This window comes from Mustela nigripes, chromosome 2 (assembly GCF_022355385.1).
Source record: "Mustela nigripes isolate SB6536 chromosome 2, MUSNIG.SB6536, whole genome shotgun sequence".
Taxonomy (NCBI): Eukaryota; Metazoa; Chordata; class Mammalia; order Carnivora; family Mustelidae; genus Mustela; species Mustela nigripes.
In genome coordinates this window covers 98896441-98923589 of record NC_081558.1, presented here as the reverse complement: position 1 = coordinate 98923589, position 27149 = coordinate 98896441, and the positions used below count along the sequence as shown (strand labels likewise).

Genomic DNA, 27149 nt, shown 5'->3' with positions numbered 1-27149 from the left:
AAACTCTCAGATTCCCCACTTACTGGCATTTTACTGCACTTGTTCCATTACCTTCTCTTCTATATTTATATACCCATTATCATCCATCCTTTTCTGAACCTTGAAAACAAGCTGTACTTGCTGTTACTCAAGTTCATGTTGCAGACATTCTCCTCCATCACCTGCCATTGAGGTGATGATTTCCTATAACCTCCCAGTCAAGAAACCAGCATTTGACACAATACTGCCACCTTGTCTACAGGGCCCATTCAGAGTTCACTAGTTGCCCAAACACTTTTTTTTTTCTATTCTGGGATGGCAAACATTTACTAAGTATATCTGATCTGTGCTCCAGGTATTGTGCTAAGGATTGTGCTAGGATACTCAGGAAAAGGAAGAAATATGTTGCTGTGTTATTCCTTCTACATACATGTTACATTTAGTTGTCAGGTCTGTTAAGACACATCAGTCTGGGAGAGCTTGATAGTCTTGTTCTGTCTCTAAATCCTTGACAGTTTTAAAGAGTACAGGCCTTAATTTCTGTAGGGTGACCCTCAACCCACATCCATCTAGTGTTCCCCCGTAACCAGTTCAAGTCATGTACGTTACTACAGAAACGGTGCCATGCTCACGCATCACGTGAGATGGCAGTGCCATGACAGCCCATCCTATCCCAGTGATGTTGACCCCGATCACCTGCTCCTGGTGGTGTCTGCCAACTTTCCCCACCTTCAAGTCACTGTCTTCCCCTTCTTGGTTAGTATTTTGTGGGCATGACTCCCACCTGTGTTAGCCACCTCTGTGGTTGTTACTAGATGATGACCCCTGTATTTCTGTTACCTACTTTACATATATTGGGTAGCTTCCTACTATAAGGAGTACCTTTCCTTTTCTCCCATTTATTTATTCATTCATTCATTCATTCATTCATTCATTTCATTTCTATAAGTTTGAACTCATGAGTTCCCATGCAATTCAGTGGATCGTAATCTGTTATTTACTTTGATGTGAAAATCGTCCAATTTGGCCTGGGGGAACCCTTTCCACTTGCTCTTCAGATGTGTCTCCCTCATTCACTGAGCATCCCTCTACTTTCTGACAAAAAAAACTTCCAGACTTACCTTAAACTTCCCCAGTCCCATTCCTGGAATCAGCCATTTTGCCATTTTGCCAAGGAGCTCTGGTTCTTTTTAGTTGGAAAAGGTATTTAGGAACCAAGATCTGGGTGGCTGAGGTGCTTTATGCTACTGGCATGTTAATGCTTCTAGGTCCTCTCAGTTGAGAAAGCTAGGAGATACATGCGCACACACACTTACATATTATACATGCATATATACTCATATACATGTACATCTAAAAGTATTTATATAGCTCTGTGTGGATATGTCTGTATGTATGTTTAATTATGAGTTCATACCGGTTCCTCAAGTTATAGTCCAACACCTTAGTGTTCTTTCTCACATCCTCCTTCCATGTTTGTAAATATCTCTCCAAAAATAAGCAGCCCATTTTTCTTTTTAGCATACTGATTTCATTGCTCAGTGTACTCACTCATTCCATGTAAATGATTTCCCAACCACACTCATCGTCTCTTCTACCCATCACCTCTTATCTCTCCCTCACCTCCCTATCCTTGGTTGTCCAGACTCTGGTTCACCTGTCTGCAGCCCCTCAACCTTCCCTCTTTTGTCCATTTATTTGGCCTCCAGGCCCACTGGTCTTCATGTCCACGTCGCTTCCTATCCCAGCCTCCATGCTAACTCCTCCATTGAGGGGAAAGGAAAGAGACTCTTAAGTGAATTTTAATGCCTATCCAGAGACAAACTTGAAATGATTGGGATGATTGCTTCTCTGGAAAACCAGAGGCTTGTCCCATAAGGTATTCCATTTTTTCTTTTTTCTCATTTTCTTTTCAATCTTTGTTTTAATGAGTTTGTTTTCATTTTGAATTCAAATCGTATTTTCTAGTTTTATTCCTGCAGAGAACAGAAAAGAGAAACAAACTTTTGAGATAGATTTTAGGGGTCTTGGCAATGTTAAACCCAGGAAGTAAAACAGGGCTAAAACAAAATAAGCAGTGAAGAATATTAGCAAAGCAAGGCTCAGGGAAGAAGATTCACACTAACTGTAGGGAATTCATTAGGGTTTGTTTCAAATTCTTATGTTGGTTTCTGTCTTAAGTCAGCTGATTCATGACTGAGTTCCTTTCATAGAAATATTCAAGATCTCTCTGGACAGCAGTGATCTAGAATTTTTCACACTTTACTCAGTCCTTTTCAGTGGGCCCATTCCACTCAGTTCCTTCAGTGTCTCCTCTTCAGAGGTAAGCAACATTTTTTGGAAGATTTAGTAGCTTGCTTGATATTAGGAAATTTTCACATTCACCTTATCTGTTCTTGGCTCTGTATATGGGTTCCTTTGAAAAGTTCTCTTCATTTCATAAGAGAGGTGTTCTCCCCACAACAGTAGTGTGTGTGTGGGTGTGTATGTGTGTGTACTCTTCAGAATTTAGGGGCACAGACCTGGGTTCAATTTCTAGAAGTCTCATTTGCCTTCTCTGTAAAATGGAGATTTAATGAGGCAATATATGTAAAAACATGCTTGGTATACATTAGGAGTTCAGTAACTATTGAGTATAATTATTTTTACTGCTATTGTCACCAAAATTATTAAAAACGTATTATTCAGGGGTGCCTGGGTGGCTTAGCCGGTTAAGCATCTGCCTTCAGCTTAGGTCATGATCTTAAGGATATGAGATCGAGCCCCACATTGGTGTCCCTGCTCAGCAGGGAGTCTGCTTGTCCCTCTCCCTCTGCCCCTTACCTCCACTCATGCTGTCTCTCAAAAAAATCGATAAATTCTTTTTTTAAAAAGGATTATTTTTTTAAGCAATTAAAAATGGTTCAAGGACCTGACTAGACATTAATGAAGAGAAGATATACAAATAACCCAATAAGCAGATGAAAAAATGCTCAACACCAATAACCACTGAGGACTATGTTTCAAAGGCACAGTGAGATACCACTTCATACCAGGATAACTGCGATAACTTTCAAAAAAAAAAAAAAAAAAGGAAAGAAAGAAAGAAAATGACCAGTGTTGATAAAGATAGGGAGAATTGGAACTCCTATGCACTGTTGCTGGGAATATAAGACGGTGTAGCCACTGTGGAAAGTTTAGCAATTCCTCAAAAAGTTAAATACAGGATTACCATATGACCCAGCAGTTCCACTCCTAGATACATGCCCAAAAGAACAAAAAACAAGGTACTCTGATGTACACCCATGTTCATAGCAACATTATTCACAGTAGCCAAAAAGTGGAAATAACCCAAATGTCCACCAGCAATTGAATGAATAAGTAAAGTATAATGTACATAAACAATGGAATATTATTCATCTTTTAAAAGGGAAGAAATTCTGTGGGGCCTCTGGGTGGCTCAGTCGGTTAAACAACCAACTCTTGATTTTAACTCAGTCATGATCTTGGGGTCATGAGATGGAGCCCTGTGTTGGCCTCTGTGCTGGGTGTGGTGCCTGCCCAAGAGTCTCACTCTCCCTCTGCCCCTCCCAACCCCATGCTCACTCACTCTCTCTTTCTCTCCCTCTCTAAAAAAGAATTTTAAGAAAATGGAAAAAATTCTGGTACATACCACAACATGGATGAAACTTGAAGTTATTATGTTAGATAAGCCAGACAAAGGAGGACACATATTGTATGAGTCCCCTTAAATGAGGTACCTAGAATAAGCAAATTCTTAAAGGCAGAAAGTAGACTAGTGGTTACCAGGGACTAGAGGGGGGAAATGGGATTAATACTTATTGGGTATGCTGTTTAGGATGATGAAAAGTGCTTGGAATGGATAGTGGCAATGGTCATACAACCTTGTAAGTGTACTTAATGCCACTGAATTATATAATCTAAAATGGTTAAAGTAGTAAGTTTTATGTTATATGTATTTTACCACAGATGAAAAAAAGAGATTACTGAGGTGTAAGATGGCATAACATGAAAACGGGCTTATGTGTACTTTTTTCATAGTGTCCACTGGTTAGAGATATATTAATCCCCTCCCCTGACACCCACACACAGTCTGTCCAAAGAAAACTGAAGAATGACTTTCGTTGAGATAAATAGGTCACAGGAAGGGAAAGTTGGGAGGGTGGCAGTCAAAATGAACCTAGAACAGGTGTTGGCCTGTGGGCCAAATCTAGCCTGTAATTTGTAATGGTTCTTATGTTTTTAAAGGGTACAAATTATAAAACAACAAAGATGAATACATGACAAAGACTACATGTGACATCAAAGCCTGAGATATTTGTTACTTAGTCTTTTACAGAAAAAGTTTGTCAACACCTGGTTGGGAACTTTGCTGTGGCCTGAATTGTGCTCCCCCCAAAAATTCATGTGCTGAAGCCCTATCCCGTAGTGTTGCCGTATTTGGGGATGGGGCCTGTGGGAAGTACTTAGATTTAGATGAGGTCGTGAGGATGGGATCCTCATGAGGAGACTGGTGTCCCTACAAGAAGAGAACCCCAGAGAGCTCTCCCCTCTCGTCCCTGCCTGGGAAAACTTGGTGCTCACATTTCTGTTGTTTAAGCCGCCAGTCTCCGCAGTCTCCATTTTATTTCGGCAGCCAGAGCAGACTTAAGACAAACATACTCTTCAGAGATCTGCCAAGAACCAACTCTACTCCTCAGCTCTTAAATTTTACCAAAATCTCCTCTCTTCACAAATGAAGGGGGTATTAAGAAGAGGAAGGAACACTTACCATAAAGCATGATAAGGGTATTTCTTTGAAATAACCAGAGTGGTGAGCAGTGGGTTCCAGAATGCTAAGAAGAATAGGGGTTCTACAATAGTGATTTTTCTCCATGGCACCATCTGTTTTTCTTTGAGTGTAATAAAAGTGACAGCTTTTCATGTACTGATACTCCCTGAGCCTTTTAAAGTCAAACATATGATGCTATTTGTGTGTAAAGGTTTTTCTCTTGCACCCATTTGTTTCTCCAGCTTGAATTGCTATGTAAACTCCCTTGGCTAAATTACACAAGCCGCCCACACCCAGTGCTGCCTCCCTCGCTGTGGAGCCGGACGGAAATCCGCCTCCTGCAGCCTGGAGGGTCCAGTACTCTGCTCACTGACTGCACCGGGCAGAGGAAGGTTTCCAAACAGGCAGAGCTGCCCCATACCCACTCCATGATGGTGAAATGCACCTTTGAAACAGGGCCTGGGGACACTTTTGGCAACCCTTTGTCCCTCTCTTTTCTTTTGTAAACCTTGATAATCCCCTTTTATTTCTTTCCTCCCCTCCCCACCACTTTTGCCCCAAATGCCCCCTTTTCTCTTAAAAGGCAATAATATAATTTAAGGTAAACATGGCGGGGGGCGGGGGGCTGGCTGGCTCAGTTGGTAGATTGTGAAACTCTTGATTTCAGGGTCATGACTTTAAGACCCTGTTAGACATAGAGATTAAAGATTTTTAAATAAACATATTCTTTTAAACAACTTTATGGAGGTATAATTTACACACCATCAAATTCACTCTTTTAGGTGTACAATTCAATGCTGTTTAGTAAATTTACCAAGTTGTGTAACCGTCACACACAAAAAAAACTGTAATCCAGTTTTAGAGCATTTCTGTCACTTCAGTGTGGTCCTCATGCCTTTTAAAGTTCATTCCCACTCCCAGCCCCTGGCAACCAGTAATCTTTCTCTTTCTAGAGTTGCCTTCTCTGGACGTTTGACATGAATGAAATCATTTGCAGTTGGCATCTCTCAGTTGGCATCTTTCAGTATCACGTTTTTGAAGTTCATGTGTGCTGTGGCATGTATCAGTATCTCTTTCCTTTGGTGTGGCCAAATAGTATTGCATTATATGGATTATGTTACTTTTTTTTTGTTTATCCATTTACCCGTTGCAGCACATTTGGTTGGTTTTTACTTTTCGGCTGTTCTGGGTAATGCTGTGTGACCATTTGTCAGCACATCTTTGTGTGGTCATGTTAAACCTTCTAGTCTTGATAATGAAATTCTTTGTTTCTAGTTCCTAATTCAAAAAGTAGCTGGGTTGAACTTTTTTTTAAGATTTTATTTATCCATCTGAGAGAGAGAGAGAAAACTCACACGGAGAGCGGGGAAAGGGCGAAGGGAGAAACCCGCTTCCTGCTGAGCAGGAAGCTGGAGCAGGAAGCCCTGTGTGAGGGTTTAGCTCGGAGGAGGGGCGTGATCGCAGGACCCTGAGATCATGAGCTGAGCCAAACACTTAACTGTCTGAGCCACCTGGGTGCTCCTGGGTTGATTGAGCTTTTTATAATCTAGGCCTTAGCCCCTCCAAGGCTAAACTGGCTAGTTTTTCTTCATCTTTTTTTTTTTTTTTTTTTAAAGCCTCATTGATCCTTTTTCTCTGAGTCACTGGCCCTTAATAGAAAGGAAGCTCCCCACTTGTTAGAAAAATGGTTCCGACTCCTGCTTTCAAAAAAATAAAAAGGAAAGAAAGAAAAAGCAAATAGAAGGTATCATTCAAGTTAAGGGGCACAGACCCCGCACTTGCCTTGTGTACAAACCTGTTTCAGGCCAAGAGAGCCAGCCAGCAGGAGCCCAGGAGCCCTGAAGACCTTACGGTCAGGGAGTGAAGCGCCAGGGAACTATGGCTGTGGTATACTGTCAGCAGGCAATAACAAAGGGAGGTCTTAAAGTTATTCTCTCTTCTCTCATCTTCTTTGATAAAGGAAAATTATTTTTAAGAAGTACTATTTAGGGGCGCCTGGGTGGCTCAGTGGGTTAAGCCGCTGCCTTCGGCTCAGGTCATGATCTCAGGGTCCTGGGATCGAGTCCCACATCGGGCTCTTTGCTCAGCAGGAAGCCTGCTTCCTCCTCTCTCTCTCTCTCTGCCTGCCTTTCTGCCTACTTGTGATCTCTCTCTGTCAAATAAATAAATAAAATCTTTAAAAAAAAAAAAAAAGAAGTACTATTTAAAGGCTCTACCCATTTTTTTTTCCAACCAAAAAAATTTCCACTTATGCAAGGAAGTTCCTTTCAGCCAGAGTTTCGTGCCTTTCCCACATACAAGTTATAAGCACACCCGTCTCCAAAGAGCAGCAGCTGAAAGCGCTCAGCAGCCACTGGCCAGGGCAGCCTTCTACCCTTCATAGCACTTTCTCCTGAGCAGTCTCACTTCGGCTGTGTCCAGGGTCTGAGAGCACACGGGTTCATGCAGTGGCCTATTTTGTTAGTCATCTGGTTTGTTGCCGGGTTCTTATTTCGGACCACATATTCTACTCCTGTTAAGTCTGCCATTAGTCTTGTGTCCGTATGCCTCTTGCACACAACATTCATTTACATATTTTGAAATATTTACCCTCTTGTCCATAGTAAGCTTGCTAGTTCAGGGGTTCTTATAACCTGCTTCAGTCCCTGGGTGGGATCTAATCCACTTGGAGTGGAATCATTGGGATGAGACTGTTAATGTGGCCAAATACTGGTAGGTTGCTTGGTCGGTCGGTCGGTCATCTGAACAACCACCTGCACGCTGTTGGCACGGATAAAGTTGTAGTTCACCAGAAACTCATCTCTAGGTGTCATAAGCTAGGTCTTCCCCATTCTTTACCAGAATCGTTTTGTTGTTGCTGAATCATATATAATTTGCAGTTAACCTTGTTAAATTTTATCTTCCTGGTTTTTTTATTGTGGTAAAACACAGATAACAAAATTTACCATTGTAGCCATTTTTAAGTGTATGGTTTAAGGGCAGTAAGTACATTCCCATGGTTGTACAATCATCACCACTCTCTGTCTCCAGAGCATTTTTCATCTTCCCAAAGCAAAAGTCTTTACCCATTAAACACTATTCCCTATTTCCTCCCACCCTCCACCCCCTGGCAACCTTCTGCTTCTGCTTCCTGTCTCCCTGAATTTGACTACTCTGGGTAATGTAGGAGTGATATTGTATAGTATTTATCCTTTTGTGACCGGCTTACTTCACTAAGCAGATTGTGTTCAGGGTTCATCCATGTTGTAGCATGTGTCAGAATTCCTTTACTTTTTAAGGCTAATACTCCTTTGCGCATATATATATATATATATACACACACACACACACACATTTTGTTTACAGATTCATCTAATGATGTGCATTTGGTCTGTTTCCACCTTTAGGCTGTTGTGAATAACACTCCTGTGAACACAGGTGTACAAATATACATTTGAGTCTCATTGATCTTACTAGCTTCAACTCATTACATTCTGCCCCTGTTTTGTGTCATTGGGTAATTATCTGCAAATCAGATGAGCTTGATCTCCAACTGTTACCCAAGTCCCTTGTTTTTGTCGTTGTTGTTGTTGTTTAAGGAGGCTCCACACCCAGTTTGGAACCCAGTGTGGGGCTTGAACTCATGACCCTGAGATTAAGACCTGAGCTGAAATCAAGAGTTGGACACTTAACTGACTGAGCTATCCAGCCGCCTCTTTCCAAGTCCCTTCTTAATAACAGTGTTTTATTTCCTATTGGTCTGAAGATACCATTTATAAAATGGCCATTTCCCCCATTCTGTCTTTTTAAAATTGTAACTTGGTCTTCACAGCTGGGCTCTGGAAGCAGCTGCTTTCACAAATTCAGCCTGAGTCTGAGCTTTTATAGTTCTTTTGGTTCAAGTCTAACTTGGGTGTCAGGGGAAATGAGTCCGATTAGGCTGGATCAAAGTGCGAGGTTTGAGGGGGGTTTGTTACTTTTCCTTCTGCAGGCCGCTTAAGACTACACAGAAACCAATATCAGGTATCAAAAGCAGGAACTTGGTCTTGGGGTGCGAATTGAATTTGTTTGTTCCACAAACATTTATTGAGCTCCTACTTGTAAAAATCACAAAGTGCTTTTGGGAATCAGAAGATGAATAAAACACACTCCCTGCTTTCAAGGTGATTAGAATGCAAAATATTGGAAGAACTTTCTATTGCAACCCAGAGATCTGTAAGCAAGGCTTCATCCCATAACTGTAAAACACACCTCCTTAAGATAAAGAGGATTATAAAATACATCAAAAAGCAAAATGTGCTCTGAAATTATGTTTTGATATAGATGGATTTTAAGCAAGGATTTGGGGACAGACTGAAAAATGAAACATAAAAGCTTCAGAGGTGTTTAGGTTTTACTTTGGCTAATATGAGAGCACCAGGAAAGCAAAAAGTACTCTTGCTCTTGACAATGTAAAATTCTTATTATTTTTAGGGATTAGTAACTATGCATTTATGAAATTCTTTGTCAGAGCAATTTAGTTAATAGGTATGTAAATGACTAGTTATTTTATTGTGTAGGTGGATCGCTCCATGTACACTTTCTGAGGAAGAATGTAAGTGTTAAAAACTATTCACGTTGCAAATGCAAAGAAGAAAAGTTAAAGTTAGAATGCTGTATCTTTGTTGTATTAGGCATTAGGAATGAGACAGATCCATCTTGTCAGTCTGTTCGGTTCACTCAGTAGAATTTCTCAGTCACATCCAGCTCTCTAACTGCCTGTTTCAGATACAAGAAAACATGAGTGAATTGGTTGCAAGGTAGTTTCTTGTTACTGGTCTTCAAGCCTGGACCCAGGATCATTATAAACCTGGTTGGGGGGCTGGTGGAGGCACTGAAAGCATATGCCAGGGCAGCCGAGGTACATTTCCATGCGAGATTTGCAGTCCAAGGCATCTAATGAGAATGGCCCCAAAAAACCACCGGGGGCGGGGGGGTGCTGTTTTAAAGTTCATTGCATTTTCAACATTAAAGTGATTCAGAGGAATTTGGAAAGTCCAGAGCCCTTCTGGCTTTAGCCACCTCTGGTGATCAGCATGGAAGATTCTATAATTTTTAGACTGCCTTTCAGGTGGTCTCTGGCTCTTTGCTCACTTGGAATTCGTCCTGCCTAGTGAATGAGCCTTGTCTTCAGTTGCGTTTCAATCACTACATTCCCCTTCTTTGAAATTTCCTTAGATTCTTAGTTGTCATGCAAATCAAATTAAAATTCTTCTTAATAGACTTCCAGCTTCCTACCAATTTGCCCTTCTACCTTCTTTAACTAGTCTTGGCTCCCACTAACATCAGTCCACATTCTCCACAGGAGGCCCAGAGACAAAACTCACACTCATCTGTGTTTTTTCCTGTGGCCTATAGCTCATGGAATTCCTGTTTCTTCCTCTCTGACTCATGAGTAAGCTGAGTTCTTCTCACTTGCCCCTAATCACGTGGCTCTACACGATTGCTGTCATAGGCACGTGTTCCTGGCAAGCTCCCCCTGGCCTGTGGCCACAGGTGATCAGACCAGGGCTGTGTCCACTTGCTCAACTGCTCGGCTCTGCAAGGGAGCAGGGGGCTGGCGCTGCACTGGGAGTGCTTCTTTCTTAAAATGTTTTATGTGTTTGCTTTTGCTTTTGTTTTCCTTCTCCTTCAGGTGCAGAGTGAAGACAGTGTCCTTCTGTATGTTATTGCCTGGACAATGACAGAAATTATCCGTTACTCCTTTTATACTTTCAGTCTATTAAACCATCTGCCTTACCTCATCAAATGGGCCAGGTAAAGTACATGGGATGAAGAATAACTTTTGAAATGACCCATCACTGTATTTGTCCTTTATTGCTAAATATTGCCCTCCAAGCTCCTAAAAATAAAGTTGTATGATGTCAAATACATACATACATACATACATATATATATATATATATATACTATTTTTTTTTTTTTTAATTGTATGAGACAAGAGTTGGGATTGGTGATATGAGACTGGTCTGTGAATTTCATCAGGATAAGGGATGCTACTTAACTTTGATTAATAGAAACACTGTTTTAAGTTTGATATCCTTGTTATTTTTATTGGATCAATTATTTTCATTTAAATTATTCAGTAGAGATTTGATATAACATTCCTTTTGTTCATAGCAAATTTTATTGAGGAGCTCCTGCCATTGTGTTTTTTGGACCAAGTCCAATTCTCCTAATCTCAGTTTTGCCAACAAGCTATGACTCTTAATTTTTAATTAATAACCAATGTTACATGCACTTTTATCTTGTTAGCAATTTTATTTGGCTTTGATAATTTTTACCAGTAATATTCGTTATTAATTGGGAAAAAGACTGACAGTTCATCTCTTTATCTGAGCTAATTCATGAAATAGTTGTGAGCAGTTTTCTGAGTTGGTGTGGACTATAGGGATAGTGACAAAGCAAAAGGATCAGAATTGTCCTTAGGCCCCAAATGTCTCATTTCCTAGAAGGAAAATGGTGGTTCCTAGACAACTTAGGAGTTTGATGATTTAGTTAGAGACATAAACCAATTGCTTCCAACATTTCAAGTGTGTAAACTCCTTTTTTTTTCTTTTCCTAGTGCATAGTTTTATTAGGAAAAGGAAGAATGGGAAGAGATGGCAGTTAGTAACTCACCAACCTGGGCAGGCATTGTGGGAGCTGTCTGCTCTGTTACAGGGAGAGTTTGCTGGCCAATCCCTGATCTTAACAGTGGAGAATGATTCTTTTTCCATGGTTGTCCACAGCCTATGGAAGACCCTTCCTCTTTAGCATAGTTGAAGTTGGCAGCGGGGAACACAGCAAACATGGCTTCCGCTTTTTGTCACTGATTTCTCAGCGCAACTTCTATGCCTAGAAATTTGCTCACTGTCAGCCACAAATAGCCAGAGCCCCTTTAAAATTTGAGCTGATGGTTTCTTCAGCAGTACTTACACCCCAGAATGATAGTTAGTTCCATAGGATGAACTCTTCTCTGCATTCTTTTTAAAACATAGAGAACTCCTTTTTGAAGTGAAAAAAAAAAAATGATTTGGATTCTTCTATGTGATAGTTATTGTAAGGGTTTTTATTATTGAAAAATTACATAATGACCAAAACCTATTGTGAATTTTTTTTTTAAAGATTTTATTTATTTATTTGATAGAGAGAAATCACAAGTAGACGGAGAGGCAGACAGAGAGAGATAGGGGAAGCAGGCTCCCTGCTGAGCAGAGAGCCCAATGCGGGACTCGACCCCAGGACCCTGAGATCATGACCCGAGCCGAAGGCAGCGGCTTAACCCACTGAGCCACCCAGGTGCCCCCAATTGTGAATTTTTTAAGGTTTTTAAAATTGGCATGTATTTCCTTTTTTACAATGATATGTATAGACATTTGACTAATGGTAGCTGTAGAAGCACACTCGCTGTGCTCTCCTTCTCAGTCCACAGACCAGACGTGGTGTGCTTTGTAGGGGTTCGTGGACACATGCTTTAACACCTCCCCCACCAACTCCCTGCAAACCCCCCACCCCCACTCCCACCCCTGCCACAGGGCAGGGCCCTTCTATAAACCATGACTCGGTGCCCCTCCTTTACCAATGAATGGCATCTTCTTTATTATCTTAGGGAGTTGTATTGGATGTTGTTTATTTAGTTGGACCAAATTTTGAGGCTGACCAAAGACATTTATTTTATTTTAGAACATTCAGAGACATACCTGCTATAGGCCCTTTTCAAAAACTGGCTTATAAAACCTGAATTTAAACCATGGGTAAACAGGGGCATCTGGCTGGCTCAGTCGGTAGAGCATAGGTCATGAGTTCAAGCCCCATGTTGGACATGGAACATGCTTTAAAAAGAAAGAAACAAACAAACAGTGGTTAAACAGTAAAATGTAGCAACAGTAGCTTCCTGAAAGACCAGTACTGATCAGAGAGGTGTGAATGCATCTTTCTACTAATGCTGGCTTCGAGCCTCAGTCATGAATATTTTGTTTTGTTTTAGGTACACACTTTTCATTGTGCTGTACCCAATGGGAGTGTCGGGAGAACTGCTCACAATATATGCCGCTTTGCCCTTTGTCCGACAGGCTGGCCTGTACTCCATCAGTCTACCTAACAAATATAATTTTTCCTTTGACTATTATGCATTCCTAATTCTGATAATGATCTCCTACATTCCAAGTAAGTAAACAGTTACGCATATATTTATTTATGTTTTTTAAAATTGGCGCTACAGTAATTAGAGCCTAATGTCTTTGAATGTTTTTATACCATATCCAAGTGTATATAAATCTAATTTATTAGGAACGCTTTGGTTTTTATTGAATACTGTCAGAGGGAATTTTCTCTAGTAGTAATTGAATAAAGATGAACCCTTCTCAGTACAGCAATGCAGCCCTTCTGCATGTGTGGGTTTGAAAACTGAACACCAGGAAAGGTGAACTATCTACTGGGGGAATGTACTGAGTGACAAACAAAAAAGGCCTTGACTTTTTCTGTCTCTGGAGAACTACTTCTTAGGGTATTTGGAAAACATTGTAAAGAGATTTTTGCATTTTCATTATATCATAATAGATACTTCGTTTTTAAGTAATCAGCAGCTAATTAGGAAGAAAGAATAAAAACAGGGTTTTTTTTTTCTATATTTCTTATTTTCTTGTTTGGAAGTAAGCACTAACATCATCTGACCAGGACATATGTTTTCTTCAGAACAGTTTCCAGTTATTTTAATAGTACTGCTAAAAGTTTAAATATGGATAATCAAAAGTGCCTATCAGTATACTCGGTACCAAGGAGAAATGGCCGTGTCTGAGGCTTCTGTGAAGTGAGTCCTATTTGCTGAGGAAGAGCTGTTTAGTCCTTTTCTCGAATTCAGATATTAACTTAAAATCCTAGGATTGATTTTCATGTAAACAAAGGATTTTGTTTTACCCAAGGACGTATGAAGTTAGGGTTTCTTCTCATTTAGCTATTTCTGTAGCCATTGTGACTATGATTCTTATTTTAGTCTCTAAGATGCTATATTCTTCCATAAACCTCAGGTTAAATTCAGACAGGAAGGTTGGATTTTTCTTCAGCCCACAGCATGAGCTGAATGAATCATCCTAACAATCGTAAGCAACATGTTTGTATCCCTCTGTGGAAAATTGCATTTCATGCATTGTGAGAAAAAAACTACATCCAGATTTCATGTGAGCATTTATCTTGGAGAAATTCTTGGACAGCAGTTCTGCTTAATGGTTCATTTTCCACTCTTTATTAATTATCAAGTTCTCCTCTTTGGTGTTGGAACCATGGTGGCCAAAGTCATTTTCTCTTCAAATTGAAGAAGGTAGTTGATTTTCACAGAAAACATAAATAGGGAAGAGTCTAAAAATTTTATAAAGATTAGCTTCCAGTTGTTCATCTTTTTAGTTTTGTTCCCTTAGAGTTTCACTTTCTAGTCTCTAGAGCAACAGTTCCTACTTGGAGTTTTGCCAAACCCAGAGTGACACGTATTATCCCAGTGGGCACCACAGGATTTATTAAAAGTCAGCATAAGGGGGTGCCTGGGTGGCTCAGTCGGTTAAGTATCTTGACTTCACCTCAAGGTCATGATCCCTGGCTCCTGGGATCGAATCCCACGGTGGGCTTCACACTCAGCGGGAAGCCTGTTTCTCTCTCTCCCCCTGCCCCCTCAAATAAAATCTTCTATAAAATAAAATAAAATCAGCATAAGATTTGAATGAATAAGAGATACCAGATTGAGTAACTGGAAAAGGAGCAGGGAGGGTGTGATGAAATCAAACAAGAGCAGGATGCTGCCACGTTGACAGAAATCTGGGGCCCCTACCTCAGAGTTGCTCTAAGATCTTGGTGTGCCAAAGGAGGGTCCTGGAGCAGCTCTCTCAGTCTCTCTGTACTTCCTAGGTTTTTTGTTCTCTGGTGGCTCGCCAGTGCCCAGGCTGTTGTTGTCTCTTCCTTCCTGACCCCTTGATCTAGTTAAGGGGCCTGGTCAAGCACAACAGCCCTCCCTAGTGACAGGATTCCTGAAGAAAAATAAATCCCATTGTCTGGGATTTTCCTTCTGGGCATTCAGATGGAGGAAGGAAAGAAAACTCAGAGTAGGCGGGGCTCTCAACCAAAGTTGGCTTTCTTTACCTTGGTTCCTTCCCGTTCTTTGGTTCCCAGACTCCTTTTGGTAAGAACTTGGCTTAGTTAAAGTCTATATTATTTCTTTCTTAAGGTAGTTTAACTCCTGAGTCCAAGAAAAAAGGTTGATTTCAAGTAAAGATGAACAGATTTTCTCCCAATCCCTGACCCGCACCCAGGCTCAGGATGACCGCTGGGACCATATCTTCTGCTACAAATCGTTTGTGTCTGCTGGCACTCATTATGCCTTCGGCCTGAGCCAGTTGCCCTGCCTGTTTTTAGTTGCTTTGGTTGTTCATATTGAGACCAATTTATACAGTTCATTACAGCCAGCAGCACATTTCCAGCTTTCCAAAACTTTGTATTTGTAAGAAGAAAATGCAGAGTTAAGAAGGGTTGCTTTTGACATCCAGCTTTCTTTACCATATTTGCTTTTCTTTTTACAACTTAAGTTTCTTTTAGTCTTCTGTAATGTGAAGTTGGTGATATACTTGTATTATACGAAGTAACACCCTTTCTTTACAGTCCTGACCAGTTGTTGCACTGTTGCACATGTGGCCCAGACTGTGGCCCATGAGCCATGGCCCTGGGAGTTCTCTCATATCAGGGTGCTTTGGGATCCCTGCAAGGCGCTCCTTTCCCACTTTGCTGCAGCTGCAGTGTGTACAGTACCTATAGGACTCGGTAGACCTCTAAGTCCTGTCTACATTTCCTGCCCCCCCCAAACTGGTAAAGGTTGGCTTTTACCACCCAACAGGAGTGGGAATTTTAAAAATAAGTAAATAAAAGCTGAGAAATGAGAAACAGTGGTGGAGGGTGAGGACACTGGGAAGCTGGGCGCTGTCCAGGTTGTCAGTAACCATAACCACACCTCAGATTTTTAGAGAGACCAAGAAAAAACTTGCCCAAGGCAGAGCATTTCCATTTGCTCTCAGCCTCCAAGTTTTCCTCTCCCTAGAGGAAACCCTTTCCCCACCGCAACACTTGCATGCACAGTGACCATCTCTATTCCATGTGTCCTGGACTAGGAAAGCAGAAGGTAGAATTCAGAATAGCCTGTTGTCAGATTGAGATTGTCTTGGGCGTTTTCTTCATTATCATCTATGGTTAAAAAGAATAGCCGTGCATTTGGAATTGTTTCAGCCATTACAGTTGAGTCCAGTCTAAATATGTGGATAATTTGGGGCACCTGAGTGGCTCAGTCATTAAACAACTGCCTTCAGCTCAGGTCAAGATCCCAGGGTTCTGGGATAGAGCCCTGTGTCGGGACTTCCGGCTCTGTAGGAAACCTACCTCTCCCGCTCCCACTCCCCCTGCTTGTGTTTCCTCCCTCGCTGTCTCTGTTAAATAAATAAATAAAATCTTTAAAAAAAAAAAAAAAGTGGGTAATTCAGATGGAGATAGTGTCACCCAAGTTCTGGTCACCAAGAAGTCATTAGTAGAACTGTAGAGAGAGAACCTCTGGCCCAACTGCCCCCATTCTCCTGGCCTCCCAAACACACATTCCTTTGCTTGGGCACTGAGAAACCTCTGAAACTGTAAAGAATTGAAAGGGCCAGGACACCTGGGTGGCTCAGTGGGTTAAAGCCTCTGCCTTCGGCTCAGGTCATGATCTCAGGGTCCTGGAATCGAGCCCTGCATCGGGCTCTCTGCTCAGTGGGGAGCCTGCTTCCCCTCCTCTCTCTCTGTCTGCCTCTCTGCCTACTTGTGATCTCTCTTTGTCAAATAAATAAAAATAAAATCTTGGGGGGGGGGAGAATTGAAAGGGCCATATCTGCCCTCCATTTCTGACCTCTGACTAACCAGCAGGCCCATGCCTATGGGGATGAGGATACTCCACCATCTTGCTTTAACTGCCAAAAGGTCTGGTGAATGTTTTCTAGGTCATCCTTCCTCAGACCCTCTGAACTAGCAGGCAAACTTTAGCCACCCTTGCAACCGGTGGAAAAGTCCTTAGTGTATTTGGCCACAAATTTTCCCTTTAGTAAAGAATATCTACAGAAATATGACTGGCCCCATATTTTTAAATGATTGCAATTAGCATTCCTTATGGTTTAATTATATCTTTACTTCCAGTTTTTAGATTATAGAGCTTGTCAAATTTTCTGGCTTTCGTACCAGAATAGTTCTCTCCCCTGTTGAATTATATGCACAAGCTGGGTCTTTTCTCTGAATAACTTCCTGCCTACAGATAGCGAGTGGAGTGGATGGATGGCAGCCCTGTTCAGCGTCAGAGCCTCCCCTGCAGTTTATCAGATCTGTGTGTGCACGCCTACTGATGTCTTGGAGGACTTGGGGAAGATCATTGGAAATTTGGCCAACTTGGAACCCATTGAAAAAGGAAGAAACTGTTGGGGTGTCTGGGGGGCTCAGTCAGTTAGGCATCCAACTTCTGATTTCAGCTTAGTTCTTGATCTCAGGGTCATGGGTTTGGGTTTTTAAAAAAAAAAAAAAAAAGGAAGAAACTGTCAGGGGAATAGTAGAAATTACCTCCCCAGAAATACAGGTTACTTTCTACAAAATGGATATTGGAGCTGTGGAGAAGAGAAGGCAGAATAGTACACATTTAAGACCATCTCACTGGGGTTTTTTCCATGGGTGTTGAACCGCCAGTTCACAGTAACCTTGTGAAGGCCAGGTAGCTTCAGCTGGCATTTCCCAGCAGGAATCCTGTAGGCATTTGGGGTAGGACAGTTCTTAGTTGTGGGAGACTGTCACCCTCCGCAGATTTTGGCATTCCTGCTTCCTGTGCTAAATGCCAGTAACCTCCCTCCTCCAAATCTCCCCTCTCCCTAGCTTCCAAATCCTCCTAGGGAGGTGGTACCACCCCGTTTCTTTGGGAACCAGTACTTTTTAAAGTAACTTAGGAAATGACCAAGAACAGGGGCATCTGGATGGCTCAGTCAGTTAAGCGTCTGGACTCTTGGTTTTCGGCTCAGGTCCTGAGCTCGGGGTCAAGAAATGGAGTGACACTCAGGACCCATGCTGAAAGTAGAGCCTGCTTCACTTTCTTTCTCCCTCTCTGTTCCCCTTCTCCCCACTTGCTTGTGCCCACACTTGCTTTTTCTCTCTCTAAGATAAATAAAATCTTTAAGGATGGAAAAAAAGAAATGTTCAAGAACAGGACCTCTAGTGCCTAAGATATTAGCTTACTTTTCATAAGGACTTTCTCCATCCAAACTTGGCTTCTTCATGTTCAGTTAACATGTTATGGCCCTCTAACCCCTCCTCAGTCTTCCCACTCAAAGAGCAACCTTTCTCGGGAGTGCTTTCGGGAGAATCCCCTCAGGTGACAGAAGGAACTGGGGTTCTTAGGAGTGTCAAGAACCCAGAGCCTGGTCCTGATTGTCAGGAATTTGCTGGGAAACCTCAGGCAAGTTACCTTTCCTCTCTGGGGTTTAAATTCCTCCTCTGTAAACAGGAATAGTAAATCTGTCACTAGAATTCACCTACTGGTAAAATCAGAATAAATGTGAAGATACTGTGAGAGAGGGTGGAGTGTTATTTGACAACTCTGTGGCATCTCATTGGATAATGAGAGTGATGGTACTGTGGGTCAGTCCAGTCAGGACCACCCTTCCCCTTCAGCTAAAGCAGCGAAAGGTAAGTCCCTGTGCATTTTTCCTCCCCTTACCCAAGCCCACCGAATTCCCTTCTTTGGTTGCTGGATGAGAAAGTAGAGTCAAAGAAGACCCCAAGTCCATGTGCTTTAAACAGAGCACACAGTTTCAAGTGACCTGTCTCCTTAAACAGTTCTTTCTTTTCTTTCAGTTTTTCCCCAGTTATACTTCCACATGATACATCAGAGAAGAAAGGTCCTTTCTCATACTGAAGAACACAAGAAATTTGACTAGCTCCTGCTTCCTGCATACCCCCCCAAAACAAACTTTTCAATGACAAAAAATGCTGCAGACTTTTTGAGTTCCCAATACGTTTCATAGAAAATAAGTAAGAACTATTTTTAAAAATACTAAAAAAATAAAACCCAAAATCCAGTGTCACACAGGCCTGGGATTTTATTTAAAACAACAGCGACAGCAACAACAACCACAACAACTCTCACGTAAAACATCCTGACCAGTCCATTCCAGCATGCTCTTTGAACCAGACATTCCCAGTATTTCTGAAGGCGCTGGAAGGGGATCTGGCCATTTTAGAGCTGCCTGTTTCCTCCATGTATGTGATTAGTAAAGATCTGTAACACTAACTCCCTGAGAGTTACAGTCGGAGTAAGGAAGTTGTACCCACCAAATGCCCACCTCACAGTAAAGTTCCGTTCCTGTCTGCAGTGTGTTTCGTATTCCCTTTCCAAAGTGCTTGACTGCATGCTGGAAACCGTATTTTTGAAGCGGCAAACTTTGTTCTCTGGAATGTTATGAAGTTCTGGCTGGGACCTATCCCCTCCTGCCTAGTGAATGAATTATACCACGTATATGTCTGTGAAGCTTTGGGGTAGTACCTGTAAACGGAAAACAACTAGAACACTTTTGTTTGTTTTCAGTTGAGTCATTACTGCCTGCCACTGAGGAACGTGCTTGAATTTATTAAGTATGCGTACTTCGTAGAGAACCTATCTTATATCTAGGGCTCAGTCTCGATCATATTTTAACCCAGTGACAGTTCTCAGAAAGGGAAGGCTCACTTGCTGGTAAATGACAAGTACCTTTTACTGTGTCCTTCTCAGAATGCCTCTGAGTAATGTATTTACCCAAAGCTCTTCTTCCTTAGGGACCCGAAGCCAGGCAAGTCACATAAGGGGTAGAGTGTCTGTAATTGAAAGCACATGGAAGGTGTTACTTTAGAAATACAGACCTGAAGAACATTTAGGAATAGGTTTCTACACCCTTATTACTTTATTTTTAGATTTCATTCAACTCTTCTGTTACGATACTTTGCCTAATTATGGTCCTGTGTAATTCCCACCAAACTGTAAGTCCGGAGCGGTGAAGTGTTCCAGTCAGGCAGACATGAGCTAAAAGCAGTATCATCTCCATGTGTAGGAGCTAAGAAATACTTGAGTCATGTGGACCTCGTCTAATTACTGTCATGTTTTCATACCATTGCATTTGCTCAATTGCTCAACTGTGCATTTAAGGCTCTTCAAGAGAGAGCTGATGAAAATGTAAAGCCCAAGTTCAGATGTGCATTAAATTTTAAACACAGAATGTTCTTTGTGGATTCTTTTCTCCCTTTTTCATAAGCCGTTGATCTTCAAATTTTTAAAAACCTAGCTTACTAGCTTACTGAGTAGTTATTTAAAATATAATTGCTAATATCTGAAGAGTGTCATAATGGAAAACTCATTTTTTCAATGTTATTTTCAAGCCTGATAATTAAAAGGAAGATGAGAAGAAAGTATGGAGCCTAAAATTTAATGCAGGCAGATGTGTAATAAAATTATTTCTGAATTGAACATTAAAATTCTGCTTCTTTAAGTCAGCACTCTTAACTTGGGCATGGGGAGATTAGGATCTGTTCATGTACTGCATAAACTAAATATAGAGAAAAGATTATTTTTCATGTTTTTTTCTTTTTCTCTTTCCAGAATGTATTTCTACTGTAAAATAGAAACAATTTGAGTTATATTAATCTTATTGCTTAGTTTGGGTAAGATTTTTCTCAGTCATTTCTGGAATAGTTATAGAAGATGGGATGACAAATGTAGCTTTTCCGGGATCATTGGATTGGGGGTTGTATTTGGGCCTCTGTGCTATAAATTGTCACTATTTATGAAGAACAATGTCGCAGACAGTGGTGTTGCATCAAATTGAACTTGGGCAGCGAGAGCACAGCAAGCAACTCCCTCCTCATGAAGGGTCTCCACCCCTCTGTGTATTTTTGTCCGGCGACATTTAAAATGCTCATGGCAGATAAGTAAGGCATGCACACGGCCGTGTCCTTCATCCACCTCTCTCAGTAACTGGCCGCTTTATCCCTGCCCTGAATTGATTTCTCCTTTGACGTGGTGGTCTTCTTTTACGAACGGAGAACATCTAACCCCACCAACTGTCACATCTTATAAAGTGTGAATGGGGAAGGCGTGTCTGGTGGGTGTTTTGTCAGACTTGCTGTTTTCATTTCAAGACACGGTCAAAGACGTCCTTGGCCCCACCGCCCACCTTGGTGGGTGTTTCAGATCCCCCCACTTCGGGGACTGCCTTCCAGCAGAGAATTCTTTGAGTTACACAGTCGTGCTTTGTAGACACAAGCCACCAATCTGCATCTCGCTGCGTTCTGTTTGCTCAGGTTGGGATCACTCATTTAACACGTACTCACCATTATCAGAGGCACTGTGGAGAGTTGGTCATGGAGTAAAGCACTGTCCTTCCAGATAAAGTCCGTTCCTTTGGAGCGAACTATCCACAGGAAGGGTTTAGAAGAGGTAGAGATAAAGAGGCCTATGAAGATGGTGCCCTTGTTTCTACTGGTTTGTTTGGATTATTTGTTTATAACAAATGATTGGCACTGATGTGGTACAACCTGCAAATTATTTTCAGTTCTGAGTTTCTAGATAAAACATCAAAACCAGTACATACTGCTCCTTTGAAATTTGGGTAAGAAATTATACAACCATATATATAGTCCATTTTTGTATTTTTTCTATGTTGTGAAAACCAAAATTGTAATTTTATAAGTCTTTGATTCACTAAAATTATATAATTTAAATGTATTTTTTGTATATTTAGAAATAAGGAGTTCAAAGACTATGCCTAACTTTCTATGCATGCATTTGGAAGCTGTTTTTACCTGATAATGTTAAAGTAGTAATAAGTTGTATTCATAAAATACTGATCTGTGTTGCATTTCAAAATAAACTGTGTGCTCTGCCTGGATTTGAAATACTAACCAGTAAGCAGGTCTAGTGATTTTTCACATTAAGTTGGCCTGAATGTGGTATTGGAATATGGGAGAGTTTCAGTTTTGTCATGGATTCCAGTTCTTTCTTTGATAGGTTAAAATTTATCTCTGCTATTTATAATGTACTTACACAGGAGACATAGACAGAATATATTAAGAGGTTTCCAAAAAGTCATTCTTCCTGCCAGTCAGTCTTCAAGCTTACCAAGCCACTCTCAGCCTGGCCACAGAGGGGACAAGTGGGATTACTCATGGAAGGCACAAGAAAGTCTAAGAAAATCAGTAAACGATTGAGGTCCTTCTCAACAATGTTTTGGGTTGTTGTTTTTTTACAATTTCTTTTAATCTAACTTTTCTAATATAAGTTAAGAAGGAAAATACCATTGCTTGGCAATGTTCATCTCATATTGAAACAAGATGTAGTCAAATACCTCCTGAAAATACCTCCAAATATAAAGCAATTCTAGGAACTGCTTTACTCGCTCTCAAGTTCACAGTAGGCAGTGGTGGAAGGGAGACGGACAGGATACAGCCCACCCAGCCACTTCCGTCCTACGAGTTCTAGACGCCAGATCTCTTCACTTCAAAATGAAAGCACCGATGGGTCCGTGGTGTGGGCATTGTCTAGCGGGTGATCCCTGAGTGATCTTTCTCATGTGCGGCCAGCAGTTAACACGCTTACTGTCAGGTTGGCTGAGGCTTTCTCAGAGCTAACCATCTCTGTTGTCCAAGGCTGTGATCCTCATTCCAAAGGGAGCTTTCTACCTGCTGTCTGATCGCGGCTTAGACATTACCAGCACAGTAATCGTAGAAGCACTCCTCTCATACAGTCTGGTCTGTTTCAGAGCTAAGCAGTTCATTTATGAAAAGAATCATTTCAACTAAAGCTGAGGAACAGATGGTAGAGTTAATAGTAGAGGCTCCCCAGAAAATACAACCTCTACAATTTCAGGGTGGTAGTGGGAAACCAGTGCTTTCTAATTTGTCATTGTCATATTTTGTGGCAATTATGTGTACTATGTTAATAAGCTCTAGCCTGAGGAATTACCATTGGTATAATTAAGAGACCTACTGTTAGACACAATGTTCCAAAAATACCGCTGTGTTGTTCCGTTTCCTTTAACAAGAATGAAAACTAGCTTTGCAATTCTTCATATTATTTAAAAAAAAAAAAAATCCCAGTCTTAGAAATGGACTGGCTCATTGTCATACAGTTTAGTGGTGAAGAAACTGTTCTAAGCAACTCCTACCAAAAATAGCCATACCTATGAACATTCCCCCTGCCTGCAACTGAGAACCAGAGTTACAAGAGAGCTGCATGGGTCTTTGACCAACACTTCCTTTTAAATTTGAGCGACTATTTAGTCTTTTTTGTTTTCAAATTTAGAAAGCTACTCCTTAGTGTTACTGGCACAGGTCTCATTACCAAAAGTCATCTTTTTTTCCCCCAGAAACGGTAGTTCACCCTAAGAAGTCCCATTTGATGAGTAAAAATAAAATGAGAAAGGCTGTGTATCTAAGCACCTAGTATCCATTTCATAAATCTCTTTATGTATTAAAGTTGTGTTTTCTGTTCACTAGTTCCAGAGCGTAGACTTACTAGCACAGTCGCACTTCCACATCTATCTTTGACCTTCGTGGATGCAGTCCAGATGGCACTTACAGATAACGCCTTTGGCGCAAGGCCTCCCGTTTCTGCGTTGTTGTAGCGTCGCGCCCCCGCTAGAGGGCAGGACCTCACAAGCGATCGGGTCTTTGGAAGCCGGGCATTTGGAACCGGCTTCATCCCCAGGACCGCGAAGGGGTTGAAAGGCACAGGAATGGAAATTAGTCCCGGGTCTCTATTGTCCATATAAAGCAAAGGCAGTCAGACCTTAAGGCATATTCTGGAGGGGTCCAGGAAATAACAGGTTTTTTGGGCAAGGAAGGCTTGGATGTGTGTTTTGAAGCTCCATCTGTTTACTCTTCTCCCACTGCAGAACCCTCCCCAGCATGGACCCCGGAGGGCTTTCTGGAGCTGTTTACAAAGCAGGTGTTAGCGCTCCTGTTTAATGGAGAGCCTGCTTGTTAATCTTTGAAATGTTTGGGGAGGTCCGTTCCCACTCTTCTTCTGTCTCTGGATATTTTTGGAGGGTGGCCTGGGCCATGAGAAAATGTCAGGCCACCTTATAAGGCTGCGTCTGGCCCCGAGAATGCGTGTCTGCACCATGTCTGCACAGAGTACACTCTGTGGGTGTGAGTTAACTTGACTCTTGGACTGTGGGTTTTCTCACAGATGTAAAATGCTTCTATTCATGCCATGGATTATTTTCACTCTTTAATGGGCTTAAAGTCTTCCTCAAGAGAGAGCTATTTAAATGACACCAAGTTTGGACATACCCGCTAGATAACCCAGGGTACATGTAATCCTCAACAACCACCCGGGTTGATTGTGCTGGGTCCATACAAAGAGTCTGCTGCAGGTGGTTTCTTGAGCTGGTGTCATGTCACAGTGAAATACAGAGAATAATCGTTCTGAGTAATGATGGGAGGAGGACTGTGGAGGGGGGTGGATTCTGTGGTTGAAAAAGTTAAAAGAAAATTCAAGTTTCTCCTATGAAACTTTTCAGATCTCTTTGCATGTGAATGCAGTTTGTGAATCTCCAAGAGAGGGGAGTGTTAATGCAGGATTTTCCAAAGCTCCTTTCAACATTTGTCCTTGAAACATCTTCAAAGCTAAGGCTCCTTGAACACCTTGCAAAATACTAATCTGAGGGCGCCCTGGTGGCTCAGTCAGTTAAGCATCTGCCTTCAGCTCAGGTCATGATCCTGGGGTCCTGGGATTGAGCCCCGAGCAGGGCCCCATGCTCAGCAGGGGGTTTGCTTCTCCCTCTCCCACTCCCCTTGCTCATGCTCATCTCTCTCTCTCAAATAATGTCTTTTTAAAAAAAAATACTAATCTCGGGGCACCTGGGTGGCTCAGTGGGGTTAAAGCCTCTGCCTTCGGCTCAGGCCCTGATCCCAGGGTCCTGGGATTGAGTCCCACATTAGGCTCTCTGCTCAGCAGGGAGCCTGCTTCCTCCTCTCTCTGCCTGCTTGTGATCTGTCTGTCAAATAAATAAATAAAAATCTTTTAAAAAATAAAATAAAGAATAAAAAATACTAATCTCTTGGTGGCAGCTTTCCGCATGGGAGAATATTAACCAATGGGGGGCAATAAGAGATGCAGGCTTAGCCAGGGATCTGGGGAGATTTTCCTTGTTTTTGTTGTTAATAATCGACCATCATCAAGTAGATAAATGAATTGATTAAGAACCCAGATGTCAGCAGCCCTGGACGGAGTCTGCCGTTTGCTGCTTTCTAGTGTCTGCCGGTGGCTGTGAACTCATGTGTGGGAGAAGACCTGGCTGGGACCGCCAGACCTGAGAAGACCAGGGCCTCAGGGGCTGAACCCCCTGGCTGGGAGCAGTCCAACTGCCGCTCCTTCTGCGCCTACGCCCCAGTTTCTGAACACAGACTCAAGTGCCTGCTGTCAGAGCCTCTCACTCAAGCTCGTGTCCTCCTTGAGACTCCCAGTGTCAAGAGCCTGTCTTCCACGCTTCACCCACATTCCCAAGTGCTGCCAGGGGGGAGCTGCGCTGTCCTAGAGTGCCCTGTTACCTGACAAGGCCTTAGAGTTCCTTTTGTTCTGTGTTGTATCTTCCCCTGTTAGCTCCCCATGTAGACCCTCATGAGCCAGAGAAGCCAAGCCTTGCACTGCACAGAGGAAGCCAGGCTGTACGGGAAGACAGGCCTGGGACTAGCCCTCAGCGCCCCCCTCTCCCCACACACATACACAGATACATGCATGCACGCTGGGGCACTTCCGGGGCTGTGCCCTGCTCTTTTCTGCCCATACCCCTCCCATGGCTTGGCTGAAGCTTCTAGCTCTCTTACTCAGCCCCGGGTCTCTCTCCCTGCTCCCTGAGCCCCCCCACCATGACTCTTCTACCTTCCCTAGCAGCCCCCTCATGCCAGACTCCATTGTGCTCACCATCATCACGAGCCTCCATGCCCTCCTGCCCTCCCACTGCACCCTCGTGGCAAAACCCCAAGCTGAGATCAGCCCAGCTGCTACTGTTCCCTGTGCCTCTCCTGCCTGAGACTGCCTGCCTGGCACACTGGCCAAGATTCCCTTTAAACTCCATCTTCCTTAAAACTCTGACTCACTCTTAGCCCAGGAAAGCACCCCCAATGTCACAGAGAAAACAGCCATCAGACAGCAACTCCTGCAACTCTCTTTGCCAAATGTATAAACTTGCCTAGATAAGACTTTTCTCATCTTACCGTTAGAATGAAAGGGATGACCCTCTAACCAAAGCTAACCCCTCGCCTGTGCTCTGGGTGTTTCCAACTTCCTCCCCACCCCCCTCAGGGACATGACTCTAGCCCTCTCTGTGTTTCCTCTTTGCCAGAAATTCCCATCAACTGCCTCCCCATCTTGACCCCCGTGCACTCCACTGCTACCCCCCTCTCTCCTCCTGTTCCTTGGAAGGGTTGGCTGCAAACGTTTCTCTATTTCTCACCTCCCATTCTCTTCCTTTCTCACTATTGCCTGGTGCTTCCTACCATGCCAGTGGAGCAGCTCTGTTCATGGTCACTCGTGACCTTGTTATGAAACCCAATGCACACTTTCTAGTCCTTGTCTTTTCTTTAAAATTGGGGTGCCATCGTGCTGGTGTTAGAAATGATGGTATGGTTTTGGAGAAGACTGGGGGTCCAGGAGTACCAAATCCTGGGCCTGAGCTCATTTCTCCCCCATGCATTCCTAATGAAGGTGTAGGCAAAAGAAACTGTGACAAAACAGCCAGCCAAAAATGTCATGGTTAACTGTGGCATGAGCCCCAGGGGAGCACTCTGGGAAGCTGGGCAAACCTCACAGAACACTCCTCCTTCCTAAACCAGCAAGAGTTGGTAAGTAGCTGGGACAGATGGAATTTATGAGGCCTGCTCAACTCACCTCCCAGCCTGCTCATCTCACTTTTCTCCACCCCAGACTTCCATCTCCTCCCTGGGACAGGCAGAGAAGCTGACCCAACCCCCCACCAGCGCCAGGAAAGAAACGCTCCAAGTTGCGGGCACTTGCCACCACACCCGGCAGCAGGCTGGCTCAGGCTGGTGGAGGTCGAGGCTGGGAAGCACAGCTTCCCACTTAGAGCTTGAGGAGCCAGAGGAAGGACCCACACGCCCAGGACCCCATCAGTCCCCTAGGCCCACTGACTCATCCACTCTCAGTAGCCAGTGTAGCTTCCCCAGCGTTCGTTGGGGAGGAGCCAAAACGTGCAGGGACAGGGGTGGTAGGGAGAAGGCGTATGGACCTAGGAACCACTTCCAGGAAGCTACCATCATTCTTGAGACCATCTCTGCTCTGGACAGCCTCCTCTTCTGGTTTTCTCCCACACCTGTG

General features: G+C 42.7%; 1 protein-coding gene across 1 annotated transcript in view; it reads left to right on the top strand.

Moving 5' to 3' along the window:
- The window catches only part of HACD2 (3-hydroxyacyl-CoA dehydratase 2), a 117976-nt gene extending 96264 nt beyond the window's left edge, over positions 1 to 21712 (top strand). Inside the window, exons 5-7 of the mRNA XM_059391082.1 lie at positions 10404 to 10525; positions 12738 to 12916; positions 18638 to 21712. Coding sequence (XP_059247065.1) covers positions 10404 to 10525; positions 12738 to 12916; positions 18638 to 18720 — 384 coding nt within the window. The 3' untranslated portion in view covers positions 18721 to 21712. The remainder of the gene's footprint in view (positions 1 to 10403; positions 10526 to 12737; positions 12917 to 18637) is intronic.
- Positions 21713 to 27149: the final 5437 nt, after the last annotated feature.